Here is a 20,380-nt window from a genome sequence, read left to right as displayed (position 1 = left end):
TCGAACCCCCCTCCCCAAAGTCTGTTTGTTAAGAAAGGACGGCCATTGAAAACGCAAATGGTGGAATGTTATTTTGGCTTTCACACATTAGCAGCTCAAAGTCGCTTATGATAAGCAGACATGGCAACACTGGCGGTTGGGCTGCTGCATTATTAGTTAGAGCGGCTACCTGCCGCCACCCAGTGGTGTATTGCAAGTTAACAGATTCAAGATTCAAAAGTTTGTTTTATTATTATAACATCCGATTTCGATTATACAAGAATACAATTATTGGGTTCCAGCTCCTCTCAACATTGCAGCAACACAAAATAGCAGAAGAGCCATAGAATAAAAATAATAGTGGAAAATGTAATGTAATATAAAATATAATCCAAATGCACAATGTTAGGTGCTGTGTGCATGTCTCTGGGTCAACCCAGAGACTCCTTCCTCTAAATATTAGGTGTGTGTATATACAGCAACTTTAAAAAGAAAATTTGAATATTGTGTAAAAGTTAATTTTCTACTGTAATATAATTCAATTATAATATAATTCAGGATATAGTAAATAGCGCTCAACCTGCTTCTTTCCTGCCGTCAGTGCCGTGATCTTATTTCACTGTAGGCTATGTGCAATGAATATATTAAAGTTTCTCTTTCTGAATTATATTACAGAAGAAAATGAACTTTTACACAATATAAAAACAAATTTGAGGAGCTATAATAAGCACACACGGGGGTGTGTAAGGTGCTGCATGTGTAGTTCCAGTCATTCCAGTCTTAATAAATATGTGGTCTGCAGGTGCTCAGGTATGCATTTACCTGCAAGCTTGGTTCAGGGAGGACGACACCCCTGCCATGCAAAGTCCTGGGCACTTTGGATTTAAACATGTCCTGTGTATGTTGAACGTATGTGGTTGTTGTGTATACACAGCTGCCTGCCTGAGTGAGAGTGGCAGACAGACGGGCAACAGGGTGATAATGCCCACTGTTCATAAGCCTGTTGGAAGAAGCTGTCGGGCTGAACAGGTTAATGCTAGTGAAATATTGGTAGTTTACGACGAGTTCAGGAAAACATAACATCCACCTTGTTCTATAGGTCCACAAAGCAAATAAGTCCCCAGGACTTTATTTTTTTTTATCCTTTTTAGCCCAAGTGTTTTTGACAAAGGAATCGATGGATCAAAAACCTCACGGCCTGGTGGAATTAAGAGAATGATGTGAAGGGAAGGGAACAGTACTAGTGATGCTAACATTTTACAAGTAAGTAAGTAAACCATGGAATTTGTGCACTTTCGCTCAGGATAAGAGGCTGCTAAATGTAAACATTGTACACTTAAAGGATTACACTGCATCAATATATATGCTTTGTATTTTGATAACCTACTGTATGCCCAACATGCAGCCTTGATACACACATTGATGATAAAGGCCACATACACAATACAATAAGCACTAACTGGTCTCTGGACACAAATTTGTATAAAAAAAAAAATATTCTAAGGCAAAAAAGACATCTAACACCATGTGCAATGGTGTGCAATCTGCCAATTTCTCTCACACAAATATTGTCCATATGTAGCTCAGTTTAAGAGATTGGTTGAGTTTATTCCTCTGGTCGGAGCACAATGTTAGGTTAGCTAGAGTGCTAGCATGGATGTATATCGTGCTGCCAGAATTCAAGGTTTCAAGGTTTGTAGGAGAAACTCTGGCAGTGGTGGCCACTGGCCGAGCAGTGGCCGAACGGTTTGCGGAGCGGTCTTGATACCGGAAGGTCGCCAGTTCGTATCCCCGGACCGGCACGTTAAAATTACCACCGCTGAAGTGCCCTTGAGCAAGGCATTGAACCACTACCATGAAATGTTCTATGAGCAGGGCCTGGCTGTAAACAAGTATCTGATGCTTAGTCCAGTTACCCTGGGTAAATATAGTAACTTTGCTTTGCTTTGCTCTCCCTCCTAGCTCTTGCTAGCATGACACCTTTGAAAAACGGCTCCAGTCTACCGCATGACCATTCTCTACATAGGCACCATCTACATCAATATCGGCATGTAAACGATCCACTGTTGCCGTGGATTCCTGTCCAGACAACTTGGTCTCCTGCTCGAGTCTTTTCTTCTTCATTGCGGCAAGCTTTCTCAAGCATCTCAATGACGGCAGCGGTTGGTGCTGTGCCCTCAGAAGCATGTATCCTTTAACGCCACACGTGGCCCGTATCTGGCTTGCCTTCTCCATGGTCTCGCAAGACCACTTGACCCCTCTGCCGCTCTTTTGGCAGAGCCTCGCCAGCTGATTGACATTGAACATCTTCTCAATGTTCTGAATGAGGCTCTGTTTCTGCCACTCCAGCTTGTGCTTTGCTCTCTTTTCGTTTACCACAGCTTTCAGCACCATGGCTATCCTCTCGTCCTTCTTTCGGATTATGTCCTTCAGGTATGCTACTTCACAATCTGTTGCATCAGCCGGCGAAGAGTAAGGCGTCTCGGTTACATCAGGCTTGTGCAATTCTTCTGACTCTTTAGACTGCAGTTCCAGAGAGGTTTCACAACACACCGTTGAGGTGAGATTATCTGCAACGTCAAGAGGACACAAAAACACACATTGTAGAGGGAGTCCAAAAGACTCAGGTTTCAGTATTCTCTCTCCCGGGCCATCGTCCATACCGATGAGGTCCCCCCCTGCAATAGACAGAGCACAATATGTTGTCAAATAAAGATGAAGAATGAGAAATGTAAATATTCTATTTCCAAATAGCCCAAGTATAAAATAGGGCTTAATTGGTTCATGCATGTTTTGTATACTATATAATCTAAATCTGCAAGGTAATTTGCAAATAAAAGTTTTCAAATAATTGTAGTGGAGTAAAAAGTACAATATTTGCCTCTGAGATATAGTGGAGTAAGAAAACGTAAATATGTAAGTACAGTACAAGTACCTCAACCGTGTACTTGAGAACATGTACTTTTACCACTGGTAATGACAAAATAAACAGATATGTTTTCACTTCATGCCATTTGTACAGTATTAACCCGTTAGCGTTTTCCTCACCACTGTCCTTGTCTTTGGGCCCCTTCAAAGAACTCTGGCTGTAGGAGTGTTCAACGCTGTGTCTCTCCGGCAAAGGAGACTGGGCTAATGTTTTGGTCAAATTTTCTACTATCCGTCGTAGAGTTTTATTCTTTTTGAAGTGGGGGAATTTCGTTGGAATAGCATTGGGCTTTAACTTCCGCAGGTTGTCCATGCGCCTTGATTCATACTGCGATTCCTCAAAGTGGTCCTAGACACAGTGGGAAAATTAAAAGGGTTTAGTTATGACTCACCACCAACAGGAAGCATATTCATGTCCACGATATGACACAATGACATGATGTTTTTATAATGGGATGAATCTAGAGTTGCAATAACCTCCATTGATAGCCCAATGCCCATGGATCCAAATCGAATTTCCAATCTGCTTGTATGAAACGACGTTAAACTAACCAACATTGCAGCTGAAGGGCAAGCTTGAATGATCCTCTTTCAATCTGCAAAGCGTTTGTTTCGTAAAAAATCCACCATAGACATGTTATGAGCTACTTTCTGACTTTCTGCTAAGAAATTCCATGCCGTGATATTTTTTTCAGATTGCAGATTGAAAAAGGATAATTCAAGTTTGCCCTACAGCTGCAATATTGGTCAGTTTAACACAAAATATTCTGACCTGGCAGCAGAAGCCTCCCAGAACGGCTGGAAGACCCACATATTTACAGTAGAAGTGGGAACTAGAAGCTATGTGGCAACATCTACGACTGTTGAAAGTCTGTTGAAGAAGATGCTTGAGGGGTCGCTCCCTCCACCAGGCTGTCAAATGCTGCAGAAAAAAGCAGCAACTGGCTGTGGATAAAAAGGAAGGACAACAACTGGGCAGCCAGATAAAGACCAGTGGTATGCGGTCAGGCTTAGGCCTGACTCAGGGAGAAGGACGCCCCTGCCATGCAGAGTCCAGTGGTGAATATGGAGGATATGGAACGGAGGGGGGTGTACCTGGGACGCCAGGCACACCGTTGAGCCCTCTGGAGATGTAGTGGGCTAACATCAATGAAATGTCGAAGCAGGGTGCCCACCTGATGACCTCAATGAAGGTCCTACACTCCATGTTCACCACTCCACTCTAACTTACCATAGGGATTGAAACAACTAGTTATATTAGCTTTACTAAGCAGATCGGAAATTTAAATTTGATCAATGGGATGTCAATGGAGGGTATTGCAACTCTAGATTCAAGCTAATATAAAAAAAACTCTGCAACTGCAAATTGCGGCTAGGTTGGCTTCATAACATGTTACAATGTAGTCCTCAATGTAGTCATGGTGAAATTGAGTGACCAATAAAAGGCAACAACCAACAAAGCAGATGAAATAAATATTACTTGAAAATAGTAAAAGGTGTAAAGATGGCTGCCATAATCTGATCAATTCATTGTCTGGTTTCTCTGAAAATAGAAATTAGACTATGTATTTTCTGCAGCCGTGGTGGTCATAAGAAATGCTCTTCAACCACCATGACATGGTTACAGATTAATTTGAGTCACTGATTAAAACATGACAGTTCTAGCTCCACTAACTCATTACCCAAAGACCCAGTTGCTCATGATCTACAGAATGCCAGGCATCTCCCAATAGTCTGATAGGGTGTTGTACTTGTATTGCACTGATTTTTGGTCAACACTTATCTCTGGAAATTGGTTTGCAACATGTCATTCACAGCAGTCAGGAAGTTGGGATATTCAGCTTGTTAGGCTATAAAATACAGATAGTTACAGTCCCACACTGTACAGTGCTATATTTCCATTAAAGTATCAAATGTTCTATTGGCAGCCATCTTGTTGTACTATCTATAATGTCTGACCATCAATTCTAATTATCAGGTCAATGCACTCTCATAGTCATATTCAGTGTTGGGATTTCAAAGAAATCTGGAGAGGAGTGATCATCACCTCGCACAGTCTCGACCTGTCATGTGCTTTCCAGTTGCGCCTCCCAACCATTTTCTCCCATATCTCTCTTCTGACGGGATCCCGGGGGAAACAGTGCAGTTTCTTGCCCTTCTCGTTACGACTAGAACAGCCAGTAGCAGAACAACCGCCCATGTTGACAGACAGTCAGTCCTCACTTTATGTTAAGAGGTTGGAGCCGATAACACCAGCCAGTGACTTTCCTCCAACTAGTACGTCATCAATGTTAAGTCCCGGAATGACAACAACCACGCATGCAATGCCAATGTGTGTACTTATACTTTGACTCGCTCCCTAACTTAGCAAATTAACATTAATCAAACACGTGCTTGTCAAATCGTGCAGGTTTGTGCTGTCCAGTCCTCCACGCCACGGATCAGCTTGTTGGTTTGTTGTTCCTGTGATGATGATGATGAGGATGGCTTGTTGTCACGTGACAACTGACTTCTTCCTGCTCAAACACTCGGGGTTGGTTGCCAGGTTGTGGATTTTAAAGTGACGAATGTTACGATTACTGTCTACTTCAGTTTTGAGGTTGAGCTTTTAATGGTCAAAATCATGGATGGATGGATTGATTGATTGATTGATTGATTGATTGATTGATTGATTGATTGATTGATTGATCGATCGATTGACGTATTTATTAACAGTATGCAGAATAGGTACATTTCAAGCAAAACTCGATAAAAAAACTGTTAACTGTGGACACCATAAAGCATTACACTTGTTTACATTAGGGTCCAGTCCACCCTTTTCAATTCATCAGAAAACCTGCACTGTGCTTTTATAATTAATTACACACAGGTTGATTAGAATTGTTCAGTAAATAATGCCTTAGTTTGATTTAATGCCTCACTTATCCCCAAATAGTTATTGCCAAAGTGACCAATGTTTTTTACGACAACCTCTCTTCCTTGTTTTGGATTGTTGTGCTGGGTGGAGTCCAGTCACACATACCTGGCAACTCTGACGGTCGCTCGCTTTGTTAACAGTCTAATGAGGCAAGATGGCAGATTTTGAAGAGCAGCTTACCGACGAAGATAAGGTATTACCTTGTTATTTAATCATTCTACATGTGATGGCCATTTTCACATGTTGGTAACTATCGATGTTCTCTGAAGACGTTCTCCGGAAAAAAATGGCAGCTTAATTTAGCTCAGCTATTTGTATACGAGCAGAGGAGCTAGCTAAACAAGCCCATCTGGATGAGCTCAGCTGAGCCAGGGTGTGTAATACATGACAGTTCAGTGTTGTTGCACAATTTCAAATACAATATGTTGTTATTTAGGGACTTTGGCTGTTTAATTTCCCGTTTAACACGTGGTTGCTGCAGTTATGTCCATAGTTTTAATGGGACAGTTACAGTAGCTGTTGAAGAAGTTAGCTGACGCTAAATCAAAGGAAGTCAATGTACTTCCTGCATTTACTGTTGTGCTAATGACCAGTCTTCCACACCCACTTATGGATAAGCTCAGATCTGTCAAATTCGGACTCCGTTTTTCTTCCACATCTAAGTTCCTTCCCTCCACTGCGGGCTTGCAAAGACTCGTTTTTGTGACTGCATGCAGCAGCTTGTTGTAAACTAATGCTTGGCATTCCTAGCCTTAAATCGTTGGCGACCCTAAATGGTACAGCCAGGTCTGAAATTACTCCAGAGGACATGCTGGTATAATTAGCTTATTAATTACAGTGTGACAAAATTATTTAAATCCACATTTTTAATATACTCCAACTTGGTATACATGAGAAGTTGTATAATTATGTGTACCATCACTACAGACAGTGTAGTAACACATCTTGAACCTACTGTATGGATGTTTCTGGGCAACTAAACTGAATTAACTCTAGGCTGTCTTCACATATATGATGACAATTCTGATGGTTGCTGAATAGAGCACATTGGCTACTTGGGACGGGACTGGATCTAGGTTACCCACTGAGCCACTGACTCTTTGGACAATAACTCAACCCCATATGTAGGTCATTGCCAGTTGCAGCCTTGAGGCCAAATAACCAATGGAATGACTTTAATGGAACACCCACAATGACACCTAGCAGTAACGACAGCTCTAATATAGAGGCTATGGTATGTAGGATTGCAGTGACCCAGTCACCCCACTTGCATGAGCTTAGGTTTAGAAAATGGGAAGGGTATGTTGAACTATTCAAGTGCTTCCGCCCCGGATTTACCTGTACCAACCAACTAACCATTGTTGGCTATTGACAAAAAGCAAGTGAAAACTATTTCCATGCCTGTAGCCCCACTGCTCCCCCCCCCACCCAAACTTGTCTGTGGCTTCAACACCATTATGCTTACACATGCATACAGGCTGCTAAGAAAAGCCCATGGGTGACAGATCCTGCCTGCCATCTAAGGAGAGGCCAAAGTGGGGCTATCAAGTCTGCAGCCAAGACCGCTCTCTGCTTCACTCTAGTGGCTGTTCACTTTTACGGTCTGTGGCTGAAGCCCAGGCCGTATAGTATAGGTCCTGTATGTGTACACAGTGCACATACAAAACCTATACTAGAAGAAAACAAATCAACCACAGTAACCCTGGTGTCCCTAGACTTAAGTGCCAAGTTGCCCAAAACAAATACATACTGTGCAGTATGTATGTGTTTTGGGAAGTTGCTGGCAATTCCGTTTTATCAACAGTCAACAATGGGCCGGTAGATTCCCTGAGCAATAAAATAGGTCATCATCATGACATCACAAAAGAGAAATACCTAAAATGCAGTACAATAGCAGTTAAGGATCACATCTACAAACTTGAGTTCAGTTCAGTGAATATCTTAGTTACACTAACATTGGTTTTGTGAAGCACTTTTGTATTTATAGGTGAAGTTAACAAGTAGGCATATTAACTTATTTTTAGTACGGTAACATTACAAACAATGTTTTTTTTGCAGGTCCGTATTGCGGCAAATTTTGTAATCCATGCACCTCCAGGAGAGTTTAACGAAGTCTTCAATGGTGAGTGTGCTTTGTGATTGAACTCAACCTGACTGCACGTCTGCACCATTCAAATTGCTCTCATTTCATTGTTTACACAACACAACTGGTTAACGCTTCCTATATCTTATTATTTTCAGATGTGCGACTGCTGCTTGACAATGATAATCTTCTCAGAGAAGGCGCAGCACAGTGAGTTGCATTTGTTTCTGTGTTACTGTTTCTGCACATTTTAAACATACATTGGGGCGTGCATGGTTTCTACTTGTGTAATTGTACCACTTCTCAATTGTGTTTCCATGTTATTCCTCTATCCTTTGACAACAGTGCGTTCGCTCAATACAACATGGATCAGTTCACCCTTGCCCGAGTTGATGGCTATGATGTAAGTCTTTAAAAAATGTTTATTTCTTCTACCTCCTCCTATGAATTAACCCATTCAGGCCTGACGTCGAAAAAAAAAAAAAAAAATCTAAATCATGACAATTTTCGGAAAGATTTGAGGCACATTTTAACGTTTTTTCAAAAATAGCAGACCTACAAGTTCATAGTGCGCCACTCGGTGGCGCGCTATGAGCTTGTAGATCTGCTATTTTTCAATAGCTAGATTACAACATAATGTTTAAAACACAAAGGGGTTCCCGCCCAAAATGGGTTTAAACAAAAATCCTATTCAAATTGAATTATTTCATTGTCAACACAATAGGCCTGAAAAGACAATTTGCATAAATTCAAGAGATTAAGATGCTATGTATTCTATAAGGAATGTCGGTAGCCGAGTGGTTAAGGCATGTACCACATAGGCTCTGATGCCTGACAGTGAGTCCTGGGTTCGATTTCTGTCACTATCCCTGTTTTTTGTCTCTCTTCACTGTTGACTGTTAATTAAGGCAGAAATTAAATATACAATGTAAATGTAAATATCTTTTAATGATAAATATAAAAATTATCATTTGAATCGTGAATCTCAGAAAAATGGTGTGGCTCCATCTCGGATCACATCTGGCCGAATGAGTGTATATTAGTGCTGCCAACGAATATTCCATATTCGAATGAATATTCGAATGTAAAAAATAAAAGAATAATAGAATATTTTAAATTTAAGATTCGATTTAAAAAAATAACAACAAACAAAATTGCTGTTTGAGTTCTGGCGAGACTCTGTGCCACGTAAACTAAAACATTATACAAAAATTAGGCTATTAAGATAATTATGAATCATTCATTTGATCTCGCAAGACTCCAGAGAGCGCATTTCTCAGCACCAACCGCAGCCCATACAGGACCGGACCATATAGATAAAGAAAGAGAAAGTTTTACAGCATATTAGGCTGCAATATTCATATCATATTCATATTAAAATCATATACATTCAACATTCAAAATCTGTTCGAATACATGTGGTGTTTTAAAAGGAATATTCGAATATCATTTTTGGCCAATTCACTCTTCGCTAAGTCCCACCCAAGCCCGTTGTTGGCCAATACCACGTTAGCGACGGTTACTAAGGTAGGATACTGGTCACGCTTGCATGCTGGTCAAATACCTGGCTCTTATAGACTTCCATTGTAACGGGGAAACAGCTCTCAAAGTCAGTCAGTTAGCACATAAGCGAACACAACAAAAGCTGATTCTGACAGTTTATGACATCAGGAAAACTCAGGCCGTTTTATTTTCGTCTTTTGATAGATTTATAAAGTAACTATTTTGGTTGGAGATATACAGTGAAGCGGTTCTGGTGTTCCCAACTCTCGTTTGTAAACAAGTCGCCATGCTGTTTGAGATGCACCCAGCTGCAGTCCCAGACATTTCTCCTAAAGTGTCTCCCTCAAACACGTCCAAAATTGTGTATGGTGTTTGCGACAAGTGGACGAGATCAAATACATTTGTTTACATCCAACGGCCTGAGACCGAGGCTACTTCAGAAGTGTGTGTACAGATTTGGACCAATCAGATCGTTTTGTAGGCAAACCGGAACTTCTTTCCACACAAACTTGTCAGGGTTGCCAGGTCTGCTTATTTCCCGCTACTTTTGGCTTAAGGCTAATAATTAGTGTATGTAATACATTACCAAAACATTAATTATCATAGACATAGGCCTACATAGTATTTATAATGATAAATGCATACAATCTTTTTATTATGATTATATATGGTCATATTATTGTGTTTGTTTTGGCTTGTTTTTCTTGATTTGGCTTTAAGAGTTGGCTTGTTTTTGGAGGTGGGTTGGCTTATTTCTCTCACACAATGTGGCAACACTGAAGTCAAAACAAAAACAAAGACAACGTTGACATTTTTTATTAAAAATAAAACCGCATGAGTTTTCCTGATGTCATAAACGGTCAGAATCAGCTTATTGTTCTAAAAGAGTGACTTTGAGAGCTGTTCCCCCGTTACAATGGAAGTCAATGAGAGCCTATTTTTATTTCTAATATGTACTATTAAACTGCACAACGGAGCGAAATAATCCATGGAACGGACTAGTTTGCTCATAACAAGGTAAGAAAAAAAACCCTCTTTCTGAGGTCCACACATGCTGTACAGCAAATATATTTATTGACACTGCTTAAACATTTTGACCAGCATTGCAAGCGTGACCAGTATCCTACCTTAGTAACCGTCGCTAACGTGGTATTGGCCAACAACGGGCTTGGGTGGGACTTAGCGAAGAGCTAATTCTGGCAGCACTAGTGTATATATGTCACAGTACGATTGGAAAACCAGTCCGATTGAAAAAGGTGCACTCGTTTTCACGGACGGAGGCGTGCCGCCTGAAGGTGACTCTTGAGCCACGTGAGGCACCGCCGAGCGAGCTTAAGTAAGAGAGTCGCCGTGCCAAGCGCTACAAAGTCAGTTTCAGTTGACTCAATGCCGTCTGAGTTATGTACCGATACAGAATCGTAAAGCAATCATTTGCTATCGTTCACTATAGTTTTGAGCCAGCACGTCACTCAAAACGCGGCCACCGAACACAGTTGTAGCAGATGGTGTGGTAGAATACTCAGCTGACGAGACACTGGAATTTAGCCGGGGGCAAAGAAAATAAATAACTGCAACCGTTTCCCACTACTGTATTTCCTCCCCATAGGTGCTGATCACGGAGCATGGAGACCTGGGCAATGGGCGCTTCTTTGATCCATGCAACAAGGTGTCCTTCAAGTTTGACCACCTGAGGAAGGAGGCCAGTGATCCTCAGCCCCATGAGGGCGAGGCAGCCCTCGTCCCATGGAGAGATGCTTGTGATGCTGCACTGAGTGCCTACGTCAAGGAGCACTACCCTAATGGAGTCTGCACTGTAAGCTCCAGCTAAACATCCATTTAATGTTAGCAGTGCTGCACATATCATATGATCACGAAAAGAAAACCCGCTTTCCCCCCCTTTTTATTATCTTAAGCTAATGATGCCCCCAGGACAATGTGAATATACTGTGTAACACAACACCAGATGACTAATTCATAAAATAAACAAACGGAAAACTCATCTACATTATCTAGCCGTAGTATGTAGAATCTGTGAAAGACCCCATAGTGAGGAGTCCCAGAGTTACTTTGACAGGTACCGGCATATGGAATAGTTACAGCAGACTAGAGACATCTGGGCACCTGTAACATTGGCTATTTTGTACAAAATGTTAAAATTAAGGTCTAATATAAGTCTGATAATGATGTGCCGTGCAGCGTGCATGTTCCCTTTACATTACTTTTTAGACAAAATAGCCATTTTTACATCAAGGTGCCCAGGTGTCCCTAGTGCCCACCTATCCTGTATCCGTGACCGTGTGTCCTCTCCAAAATGGCATTCAAATTGACAAAGTGTTTGTTGGGAAATGAAAACAACTTCTAAACCACTCATCATGAAGAAAAAAGTCAACTCGTTCTCTAAAAGGCATGGTAACAGCTTCCAAATAATGTCAGAGCAGCAAATAAGAAAATATCTAATAAAAGTGTGACAATTTGCTGATATACAGAGCACACGCCGGTCAGAGGATATAATATGCACTCCCATTCCAACAGTACCCAAATTAACCAGCAGGGGCATACTGTACAATCATTTCCACGTATAAGTAAAGTTGTATACTTGATCATCAGTTTGTACGTAAGTAGGTACTGAAGATTACATTTGATCTTAAGACCAGGATCGCACAATTTTCCATCTTGCAAAAAAGTCAGTGTAGAAAATGGCACTTTTTGGATGTGCATGTTCTTTCAAATCCGAAAGAATCATAAAGAAGCCAGCACTGAAAAGAGGTGCCCTCTGGACAGGCAACTGATGTTTCGCTCGGGTGTCTATCTTGGTAATTGATGTAGGAGGGGTAAACTAAATGAATGGTTTTGTTTAGGATTGAGCATATCTTTGACTAGACGTTGTCCTTTCTGTCGCAGGTTTATGGGAAAACGATTGATGGCCAGCAGACCATTATTGCGTGTATTGAGGGACATCAGTTTCAACCTAAGAACTTCTGGTAAGTTGACTGAGGCAATTGATCTGGTAGTTTAACCTATTAATAAATGTGACACCGAGTCTCTTCTCTTCACCCCACTGTTTATGATTTATTATTGTGTCTGATATATTGAGCATAGTTTTGGCAACTATCTTTCTTTCCAGGAACGGTCGCTGTCGGTCTGAATGGAAGTTTAGCATTTCCCAATCTACAGCGCAAGTGAGCGGAGTCCTGAAAATACAGGTATGTTTTATTTCAATTTAACTAGGTTCAGGGTGCAACACTGGTCTTTACTGGAACTTTGTACAATTTGTTATAACAGTAGTGTCCTTCCACCATCCCATCCAGGTACATTACTATGAGGATGGAAATGTCCAGCTTGTCAGCCATAAAGATGTTCAGGAAGCACTGACCATATCTGTAAGTATGCTGTTTTATTCAACCATTAGTGCTACTGAGAGGAGACAAAGATATGGCATTCACTTTTGCCATATCTTCTACATTCATGTTTTATTTAGACTTAAGCTTCACCACTTTCACCAGCTCAGGCCTTGTGGTTAGAGTGTCCACCCTGGGTCTGGGAGGTCGGGGTTCGATCCCAGAGCGGGTCATACCAAAGAAAAGAAAAATGGGACCCAGTGCCTCCCTGCTTGGCACTCAGCACTAGCGTCATGCCCAGTGGGTGTACTTGTACTATCAGGCAGGATTAGCAGCCTAGGTGTCCGGACCGCTAGGCCGACCTGGGCCCCTAGATGACTATTTCTATGTATTTGATGCATTACCTTGTGTTGTTCTGGATTAAGAAAGAGTGTCTGCTAAATGCCTAAACTGTTGATTGTAGTCCCCCAGGGGTCAATCCATGGCCCATTCCGTCTCCCTCTACACCAAATCTCTTCTCTCATCGGAAATAGCCGATCTACAAACTCTATCTTTGCTGAATGTTCACCTATTATGGCATACCCAGAATAAGGCCACTATTGGTTTATCGAAAGCTGATTGGTGTAGACATACTGTACAAGGGAGAGAATTATACAAAGTTAAGTGAAAGTGTTTGTGAAGGCAACATTATGTTAACCCTCTCATGTTGGATGCATTCTATGTTTTGACAGAACGAGATTCAAACCGCAAAGGAGTTTGTGAAAATTATTGAGGATGCAGAGAATGAATACCAGGTAATGAAACGGAAACAACTATTTTCTATCTGGTCTTCACCAGAGATGTTGCCATAGAATTCACAGATCACATCAGCAATCTAAATGTTTTGTCCATAGTTGTAACAGGGACACTTGTACGGTCTTATCTTTTTGCAGACGGCCATCAGTGAGAACTATCAAACCATGTCCGACACCACATTCAAAGCCTTACGCAGACAGCTCCCAGTCACACGCACCAAGATCGACTGGAACAAGATCCTCAGCTACAAGATTGGCAAGGAGATGCAGAATGCTTAGTGACAGAAGAGGCTGTCAGTTCATTTGAACCAAGAGGAAGAAACGAATGGGCACGACCGAAGCGGACGCTTGTGCAAAAGATGACATTATACAGTAATGTCTGTCTCTAAAGACAGACATAGTTTTGTTTTTTGCCACCAGGGAATGATTGCTTCCATGAGCACCAAGAGGCAATGGCTTCATCATTCAAAAGGACTTTGAAAGGTGCAACTAATAATAGCTCACTTGCAAATATATTATTTTGAACAACCAAGGCCTTTGGTGACACTGTGAAAGTTTGGGTAATTCCCTGCCACACACACACACACACACACACACACACGTCAACATACACACTGTTTTGACCTCTCAAGGCTGACCTCTCAAATTGTACACTCCTTCCCCTTGCCTTTCATGTAGCAAACATTACTTCCATATAGCATAAAATTATGCTAGAAAGCTTCCATTGCCTAAATTATTTTTGAAAAGCAAAGGACTGTATGCAACGTGAATCTCTTCTGACTTGACGGCACTAAATTATATAGGTCCTTATTCGACAGAGTAATTATCTTTGTGTCACGCTGGCTTAATGTCATTAGCCAGGGGGCTAATTTTACCCCCACACTTGTCAACGACTACATTTTGCCTTCCTTCTCCTTGAATTGGGAGTGGTAGCTCTTTTTGTTCTCTCTAGAGTGGAGAGATTTCAGTTATTGAGGTGAATCAATAGGTCCTCCTTACCTACTGTATCAATAGGCCCTCCCTGCATTAGAATATTTCCCACTGTTTGCCTTTAGCTTTTGCTATATTTTTTTATACAAAATGTAAGTACAGACATTATTCAAAACAAATAAAATGTGCACCAAATATAATATTGCAACTATTGTCATCATTACATTTGTGTTAACATCATGCTGATTATGGTTGTCAAAGAGCCTAGGTGTCAAACTGTATTTTCTTAGATGGCTACAGTACCAGTCTACCACATAGAAGGGACATATGGGTGAATTTGACAATGCCCGTGTAATGAAGCACATAGAAATGCAACAGAATTGTTATCCTTTTTGTCATATTTAAACTGTATAGGCTATGCATTTCCTGTGTCCAGCAATGTCTGTGATCAACTGTGTCAATTAAAAATACACATTATTCTGCCATTCTTCATGCGCAGTGGAGTTATTGTCTACATACGTACCTAGTACCTACCTTGAGTTATTACATCAACTGCATCCTCCTGTATTGTCCTATAATGCAGTGACTCACTGTATGCACAAATCCATCATAAACTTTAGATGTCAGTGCATCTATTGCAGATCTATATAGACCACGTCTACAGAATAAATGTTGCTGCCAATTGCACTTATGTTTCAAGAATTATGCAGTGCATGCATTTTTGAAACTCCCTCCCAGGGAACTTGATAAATGTTCCCTAGAATGGAAGAAAAGGAAAGATTCTAATCTAAGGCCTTTAGCAATGAGTCCCAATGATGTCTGTTACCACAGTGGGTGGGGGTGGAACTTGACTTTACCTTGGTTTCGCCATTTTTTCACTCATTGGTAACTATCCAAGGAAGAGTCCAGTAATGCAAATTACTTTTCTCAAAAATAGTTTATTAACAATGTGTTCACTTAAATCAAACATTCGCTACAACATAATCTGTTTACAAAGCATTATTACAACTGCATAATATATAAACCTGGAACCTTTATCGTTTGAAATACTTGAAAGTTACACAACACAACAGAAGCAGGTTCCCAAAGAAGACGTATATATACAGCGTGTGTGTGTGTGTGTGTGGGGGGGGGGGGGGGGCATGAAATTAACACCTTAAGGACATGTTTTGATTTAGCACTACATTATTTACATACGCATGTTCTGAATTTATACTGGACCCTCGAGCTGCTCTCGAGATGCTGTGCTTTTGAGCTGCAAGCTTGCAGACGGTGTCACTGCCACATACTGTGTACTGCATAATTGATGGCTCTCCTTTCATTTGCCTAGAAATCATTGACCTTTCAACTTGGCAAGATTCTTGGAACATCATGTCACAGGACAATCTACTGCTGCCTTCATAGTGTGCTCATTGATACAGTTGTACTAGCCCGTCTCTGGACCCCCCGGGTTGAGCTCCTTTGGACCCCTCAACCCGGGGGGTCCGGAGATGGGCTACAGTTGTACATACACTACAGTTCAAAACACACCATATCCATAGAGAGGTTATTTGAGGTAATGAGACTATCAATCTGGTGCTTGTTTTTGTATTTGCAAAATTGCCCTGAAAAGAAAACTTATCATGTAGTCCACCACAGGAACATCTAACTGGCTTATTTATCATGTTCAACTTAACATGTTCTCTTTGGCCAGTAGAGGGCATCATACTCTATATTATAAAATCTCAACTACTTCATAGAACACATATAGTGACATAGCCAGCAGCTCTACTTACTTTGTTCTGGTATAATGAAATACAAGGAGGCTGCCTGCATGCATCAATACTTATATTGTTGTCAACACATGTCACAACATCTACCCTCCTACGGACTATTAAATGAGACACAGTAAATACACGTTGACATGTGGGTAGATGAGCAACAGAGGCACAAGAGGAATCCATGAAGAGTCTGAGCGTCACTACTGGGCCTTTCAAGCATTGTATTGTATTCCAATGTATTATCAAGTCATGTTCACAACGGGGATATTCTGATAAGATGCATAATAGCAAAAAAATAGGATCAATGAGTTCTGCCATGTCTCCCAAAGCTACTAGGACAGTTCAGATTTTAAAACAAAGGTGCCATTGACATGACACCTTGTGTTTGATAATAAAAACCAACAACAATGAGCTCAATATGAAAATGCCACTTCATCATAGCTCAAAAGTACTCTTACATCAACAGCGCACTTCTGAGCTTTTGACACTGACACCTTCTAAATCATGATCTAAGTTTTCTGGAAAAACTCAAATTATTCAAAAAATTACGAAAATGTTATGTTGCTATACTGTACATAAGAACAAGAACCCTGTCTTGAAGGGTAAAAACCCCAAAAGGGGTTCCCATCCTAATTCCTAAATCGGTTAAGACAAAAGCTCTATCTAAGAAAAAATATTTGAGGTGTTCCAGCAAAAGTAAAGGCAAAATGGAATAGTTTTTAAAAAGTTAGTTGGTTCCAACATCCTGTGGGGCAAACAGCCCTGAACCTTATGAAAAGCCTAATGCAAAATATTTCTAGTTCAGTCATGTTTTGGGGGGATAATATAGCGCTGTGTGCATACATGTAACAATGACAGAAGCTCAAGAAACCACCTGCAATTGTTTTGCATTGTGAAGTCTGACTTGTTCCAGTGTTAGTGGAATTGACCTTTGTGAAACATGTCAGAAATGTCAGTCTGAATCAGCTGGTTGCCATATGTATCTGCTCAGTGCCAAAGGCACATAGGTTGCCTGGGGCGACTGTGGCTCAAGAGGTAGAGCAGGTCGTCCAATGATCCATGGCTACATGTCGAAGTGTCCTTGGGCAAGACACTGAACCCCAAATTGCTCCCGATGTGCTGGTTGGTGCCTTGCATGGCTTCCGCTGCAATCGGTGTATGAATGTGTGTGTGAATGGGTGAATGTAATGCACAATCTATGTAAAGCGCCTTGGATAAAGGCACTATATAAATGCACCATTTACCATTTACCAGGTGAGAAGGCACACTGGGAGAAAAGCAAACTCCTCGCGAAAAATATTGGCTTCTCTCAGAGGGGTCTAGATCATGCCAGGACAGGACAGGATTTCTGTGACCGTGCTGAAATGTCCAACAGACTCACAGCTGGCACATTGTCATTGTAGCCCAGGAAGATGAAGTATGCTTGCTCACATACTCACCCACAATAACAAGGGACGCTTCATATCAAGCCTCTGCCATTCCAAGTAATTACTGCTTCAGCTGTGTCCCTGCTTGTTCCGAACAGCCATTGTGCATAGTTCATGCTTTTGTTTGGCCTTTTGTGAATATTGCCATGGCGATGACATTAAGTAGTAATTCCCAGCACCTGAGCTGAGCTGATTTGGAGCTCTAGAGCAATTTATTTGTCTGTGATCCACATAGCACTGACGCAGGTCCCATGCAGGACCGAAACGTTTGCTTGCTAATTTCAACTCACTATGAGCACAGATAACTTTATTATGAGCATCTAAAAATAAAATAAATTATATTTTCTTAAGTCTCAGTCTAAGAAAATACGTTGTGAGCATATGTAGTTGAGCTATTTTCATAAAGACAAAATATAATATATTACTGTTACCAGGGTAGAAAGTGGCTGAGGACAGTTGTGATGTGTTATTAATTATGTCCAATAATCAGATGAGAGGGGGCATTTGTCATGCAGGACTGTAGCAGAGACAGGTAAAAGTCTGTGACATAGCTACAGACGTTTGGAACACATGCAAACAGTGGTGTTGATGTCTGTCCAGAAAGAGACAAGAGACCATTAGCTGTGGGTGGCAAGGTGTGAACAGCACAGGAAGCCTTAGTTATAGCTAGGTTCACGTTTCACAACACTGTGTAAAGTGAGCTGCAGCAGAGGTGCTCCACTCAATCGCTCTGACAAACACAAGTACCGCACAGAGTAGTCAGTACATGTGTGCAAGCCAAGGAGTGCAAAATGAAAACAAAACAGTCTAACATATCTTCAGGAAAACTCTCTCCCTCTTATGGTGATGACGATGACAACAAATAGCACTGATGCCACAAAAAGGATCAGTTTGGACAAGATCTTCAAAAACATACAAGCCAGGGGAATGCTGCTTAATTGTCCAAGGTTATGGAGAACACTATTGCTGACAAATGTGTACATTTATCATCGCTCCTCAAATAAAATCTAAACAAAAAGAAGTAATCCACATAATATAACACACCAAGTCCATCTCTAGCCCTCCTCAGGTTTTAGATAGGCTACTTCCTAATGCAAAACTGTTTAATCCACCATTCTAGTGTTTGTTTGACCATATAACAGTAAGCATAACAAAATTGACGTTCACACAAAGCTTATTTTCAGAAAACGGACACAAATATCAAAAGGGAAACAAACCAGCACATTCACATTACTGCTATATTTGTTAGGGGTAGATCAATTCACACAATTTCACAGCCATAATACTGAACAATAATGCTGCCGAAGGTGTGCTTAAATGTTTATGTCACAATGGTGCAATCACTGAATGTGAAAACTACAATCCTTACTTCCCCTGGTAGCTGCGACATTGTCCATGTTTGCAGTGTTCATGGTCAAGTTTGATTCAGTCAGGACTTATTGACAATTGTTCTTGACTTTAGAAAATATGAACCGGGTAACGGTTGCAAGTCAGTGCTTGGCACTGACTTGCAACTAAAAGAGGGGCTAAAAGAGGGGAGTTTGTTCTGTCAACATGGGTTGTGTATCGAAATGTTTCTATAGACTATGTTAACTTTCAAGTTTCAACCATAAACTGCCCACAGTCTTTTCATTTCAATATGAGGTGTGAGCTATCTCAGTCATTCTCTGTAGGGATGTCAGGCCAAATCTGGGCCTTTGCTTTCAGTAACTCCATACAGTATCTTGTGACTCGGCTTCCGAAAAGTTTTGCCTTTTTAGGAACTTCCCCAGACTTCTACCAGCCCAAATGTACTGCCAAACCTGCCTTAATAAAGCGTTCTGGCTTGGCCACCATGTGGTTCTTGTGTTTAGGCTCCATGATTTATGTAGAAAAGTCTGCTCAACAAAACTACACCGGTAGAGAACACAAAACTAAGCAGACTCCCTCTCCACACTAAACACAACTGGGATGATTGAATAACACAAATGAGCTTACCACATAAATAAATAACTCAGCCCTGGACTGCATGTGTTTACTTATGCACCCAAATAAACCCTTGCAATGGGAAATGCTGACTGTGACTGACCTAACCCAGGGGTTCTCAACCCGTTGGTCGCGACCCCTCGGGGGGGTCGCCAAAATATTTTAGGGGATCCCCAAATTATAAAAAAAAAAAAAAAAAGATTATTTTTTAAATTTTATTTTCACGATTTTTCAAAAATAGCAGACCTACAAGCTCGTAGCGCGCCACTCGGTGGCGCGCTATGAGCTTGTAGATCTGCTATTTTTCAATAGCTAAATTATAACAATGCTTAAAACACCAAAAGGGGTTCCCGCCCAAAATGGTTTAAGGTTATTGTAGCAGTCAATTTATATTGGGGGTCGGGAGGGGGCGGGGCGGGGGTCCCGAGACATTGCCAAAGCATTTCCGGGGGTCCCCGGCCAAAAACGTTGAGAACCCCTGCCCTAACCTAACCAATGATATATAGAGAGACACTTGATTTGTGTGTCTTGTCATGAACAGCATACAAGAAGAACAAACCAGCTAAGAAGACAAATGCTCAAAAAGCCCTCATAATCAGGAACCACTGCACCTAACAAGGGAAAATAGCAAATGTTACAGCCAGATAACCAAAATGACAAAGCTACGTAGTTACAGTACAATCATCCACTCACGATTCACGAATAGCACTTACTCTGTTCCCCAACCAGGGCAACCTCACTATAGAAAATAAACCA

General features: G+C 41.1%; 2 protein-coding genes and 1 long non-coding RNA gene across 4 annotated transcripts; 1 reads left to right on the top strand and 2 right to left on the bottom strand.

Annotated features, from left to right (window-relative positions):
- Window positions 1-688: 688 nt before the first annotated feature.
- Window positions 689-5,420, bottom strand: LOC306929629 (uncharacterized protein). Of its 2 annotated transcripts, none has more exons than XM_079510241.1 (3): window positions 4,955-5,420; window positions 3,028-3,256; window positions 689-2,657 (listed from the first exon to the last, which is right to left on the bottom strand). In XM_079510241.1, the coding sequence occupies exons 1-3, from the start codon at window positions 5,105-5,107 to the stop codon at window positions 1,948-1,950; spliced, it is 1,092 nt and encodes a 363-aa protein (XP_079366367.1). In that variant the 5' UTR covers window positions 5,108-5,420; the 3' UTR covers window positions 689-1,947. The 2 variants fall into 2 exon arrangements, with proteins under 2 accessions (XP_079366367.1, XP_079366368.1); XM_079510242.1 differs by having other exon boundaries at window positions 689-2,549.
- Window positions 5,421-5,917: 497 nt separating this feature from the next.
- On the top strand, window positions 5,918-14,962 carry LOC306928909 (F-actin-capping protein subunit alpha-2-like). The gene is made up of 10 exons (XM_079509212.1): window positions 5,918-6,017; window positions 7,883-7,946; window positions 8,066-8,117; window positions 8,253-8,310; window positions 11,017-11,223; window positions 12,312-12,391; window positions 12,535-12,613; window positions 12,719-12,790; window positions 13,480-13,542; window positions 13,681-14,962. The coding sequence occupies exons 1-10, from the start codon at window positions 5,979-5,981 to the stop codon at window positions 13,819-13,821; spliced, it is 855 nt and encodes a 284-aa protein (XP_079365338.1). The 5' UTR covers window positions 5,918-5,978; the 3' UTR covers window positions 13,822-14,962.
- A 428-nt stretch (window positions 14,963-15,390) lies between these two features.
- LOC306928968 lies at window positions 15,391-19,835 on the bottom strand. Its single transcript, XR_013790734.1, has 2 exons — window positions 17,484-19,835; window positions 15,391-17,244 (listed from the first exon to the last, which is right to left on the bottom strand). It is a non-coding gene; the product is annotated as an uncharacterized lncRNA (long non-coding RNA).
- Window positions 19,836-20,380: the final 545 nt, after the last annotated feature.

Source organism: Electrona antarctica, assembly GCF_951216825.1.
Source record: "Electrona antarctica genome assembly, chromosome: 9".
In the NCBI taxonomy this organism is placed as follows: domain Eukaryota; kingdom Metazoa; phylum Chordata; class Actinopteri; order Myctophiformes; family Myctophidae; genus Electrona; species Electrona antarctica.
This window is presented reverse-complemented; position numbering and strand designations above follow the sequence as displayed.

Bases quoted from the DNA above. Each gene is read 5' to 3' on its own strand.
- LOC306929629 (XM_079510241.1), bottom strand. From the start codon at position 5,107: ATGGGCGGTTGTTCTGCTACTGGCTGTTCTAGTCGTAACGAGAAGGGC. The intron at 3,257-4,954 runs GTGATGATCACT...CACTGTGTCTAG, and splicing joins ACAGGTCGAGACTGTGCGAG to GACCACTTTGAGGAATCGCA. The intron at 2,658-3,027 runs GTGAGGAAAACG...TGTCTATTGCAG, and splicing joins GCCCAAAGACAAGGACAGTG to GGGGGGACCTCATCGGTATG.
- LOC306928909 (XM_079509212.1), top strand. From the start codon at position 5,979: ATGGCAGATTTTGAAGAGCAGCTTACCGACGAAGATAAG. The intron at 7,947-8,065 runs GTGAGTGTGCTT...TATTATTTTCAG, and splicing joins GTTTAACGAAGTCTTCAATG to ATGTGCGACTGCTGCTTGAC. The intron at 12,614-12,718 runs GTATGTTTTATT...CATCCCATCCAG, and splicing joins GCGGAGTCCTGAAAATACAG to GTACATTACTATGAGGATGG.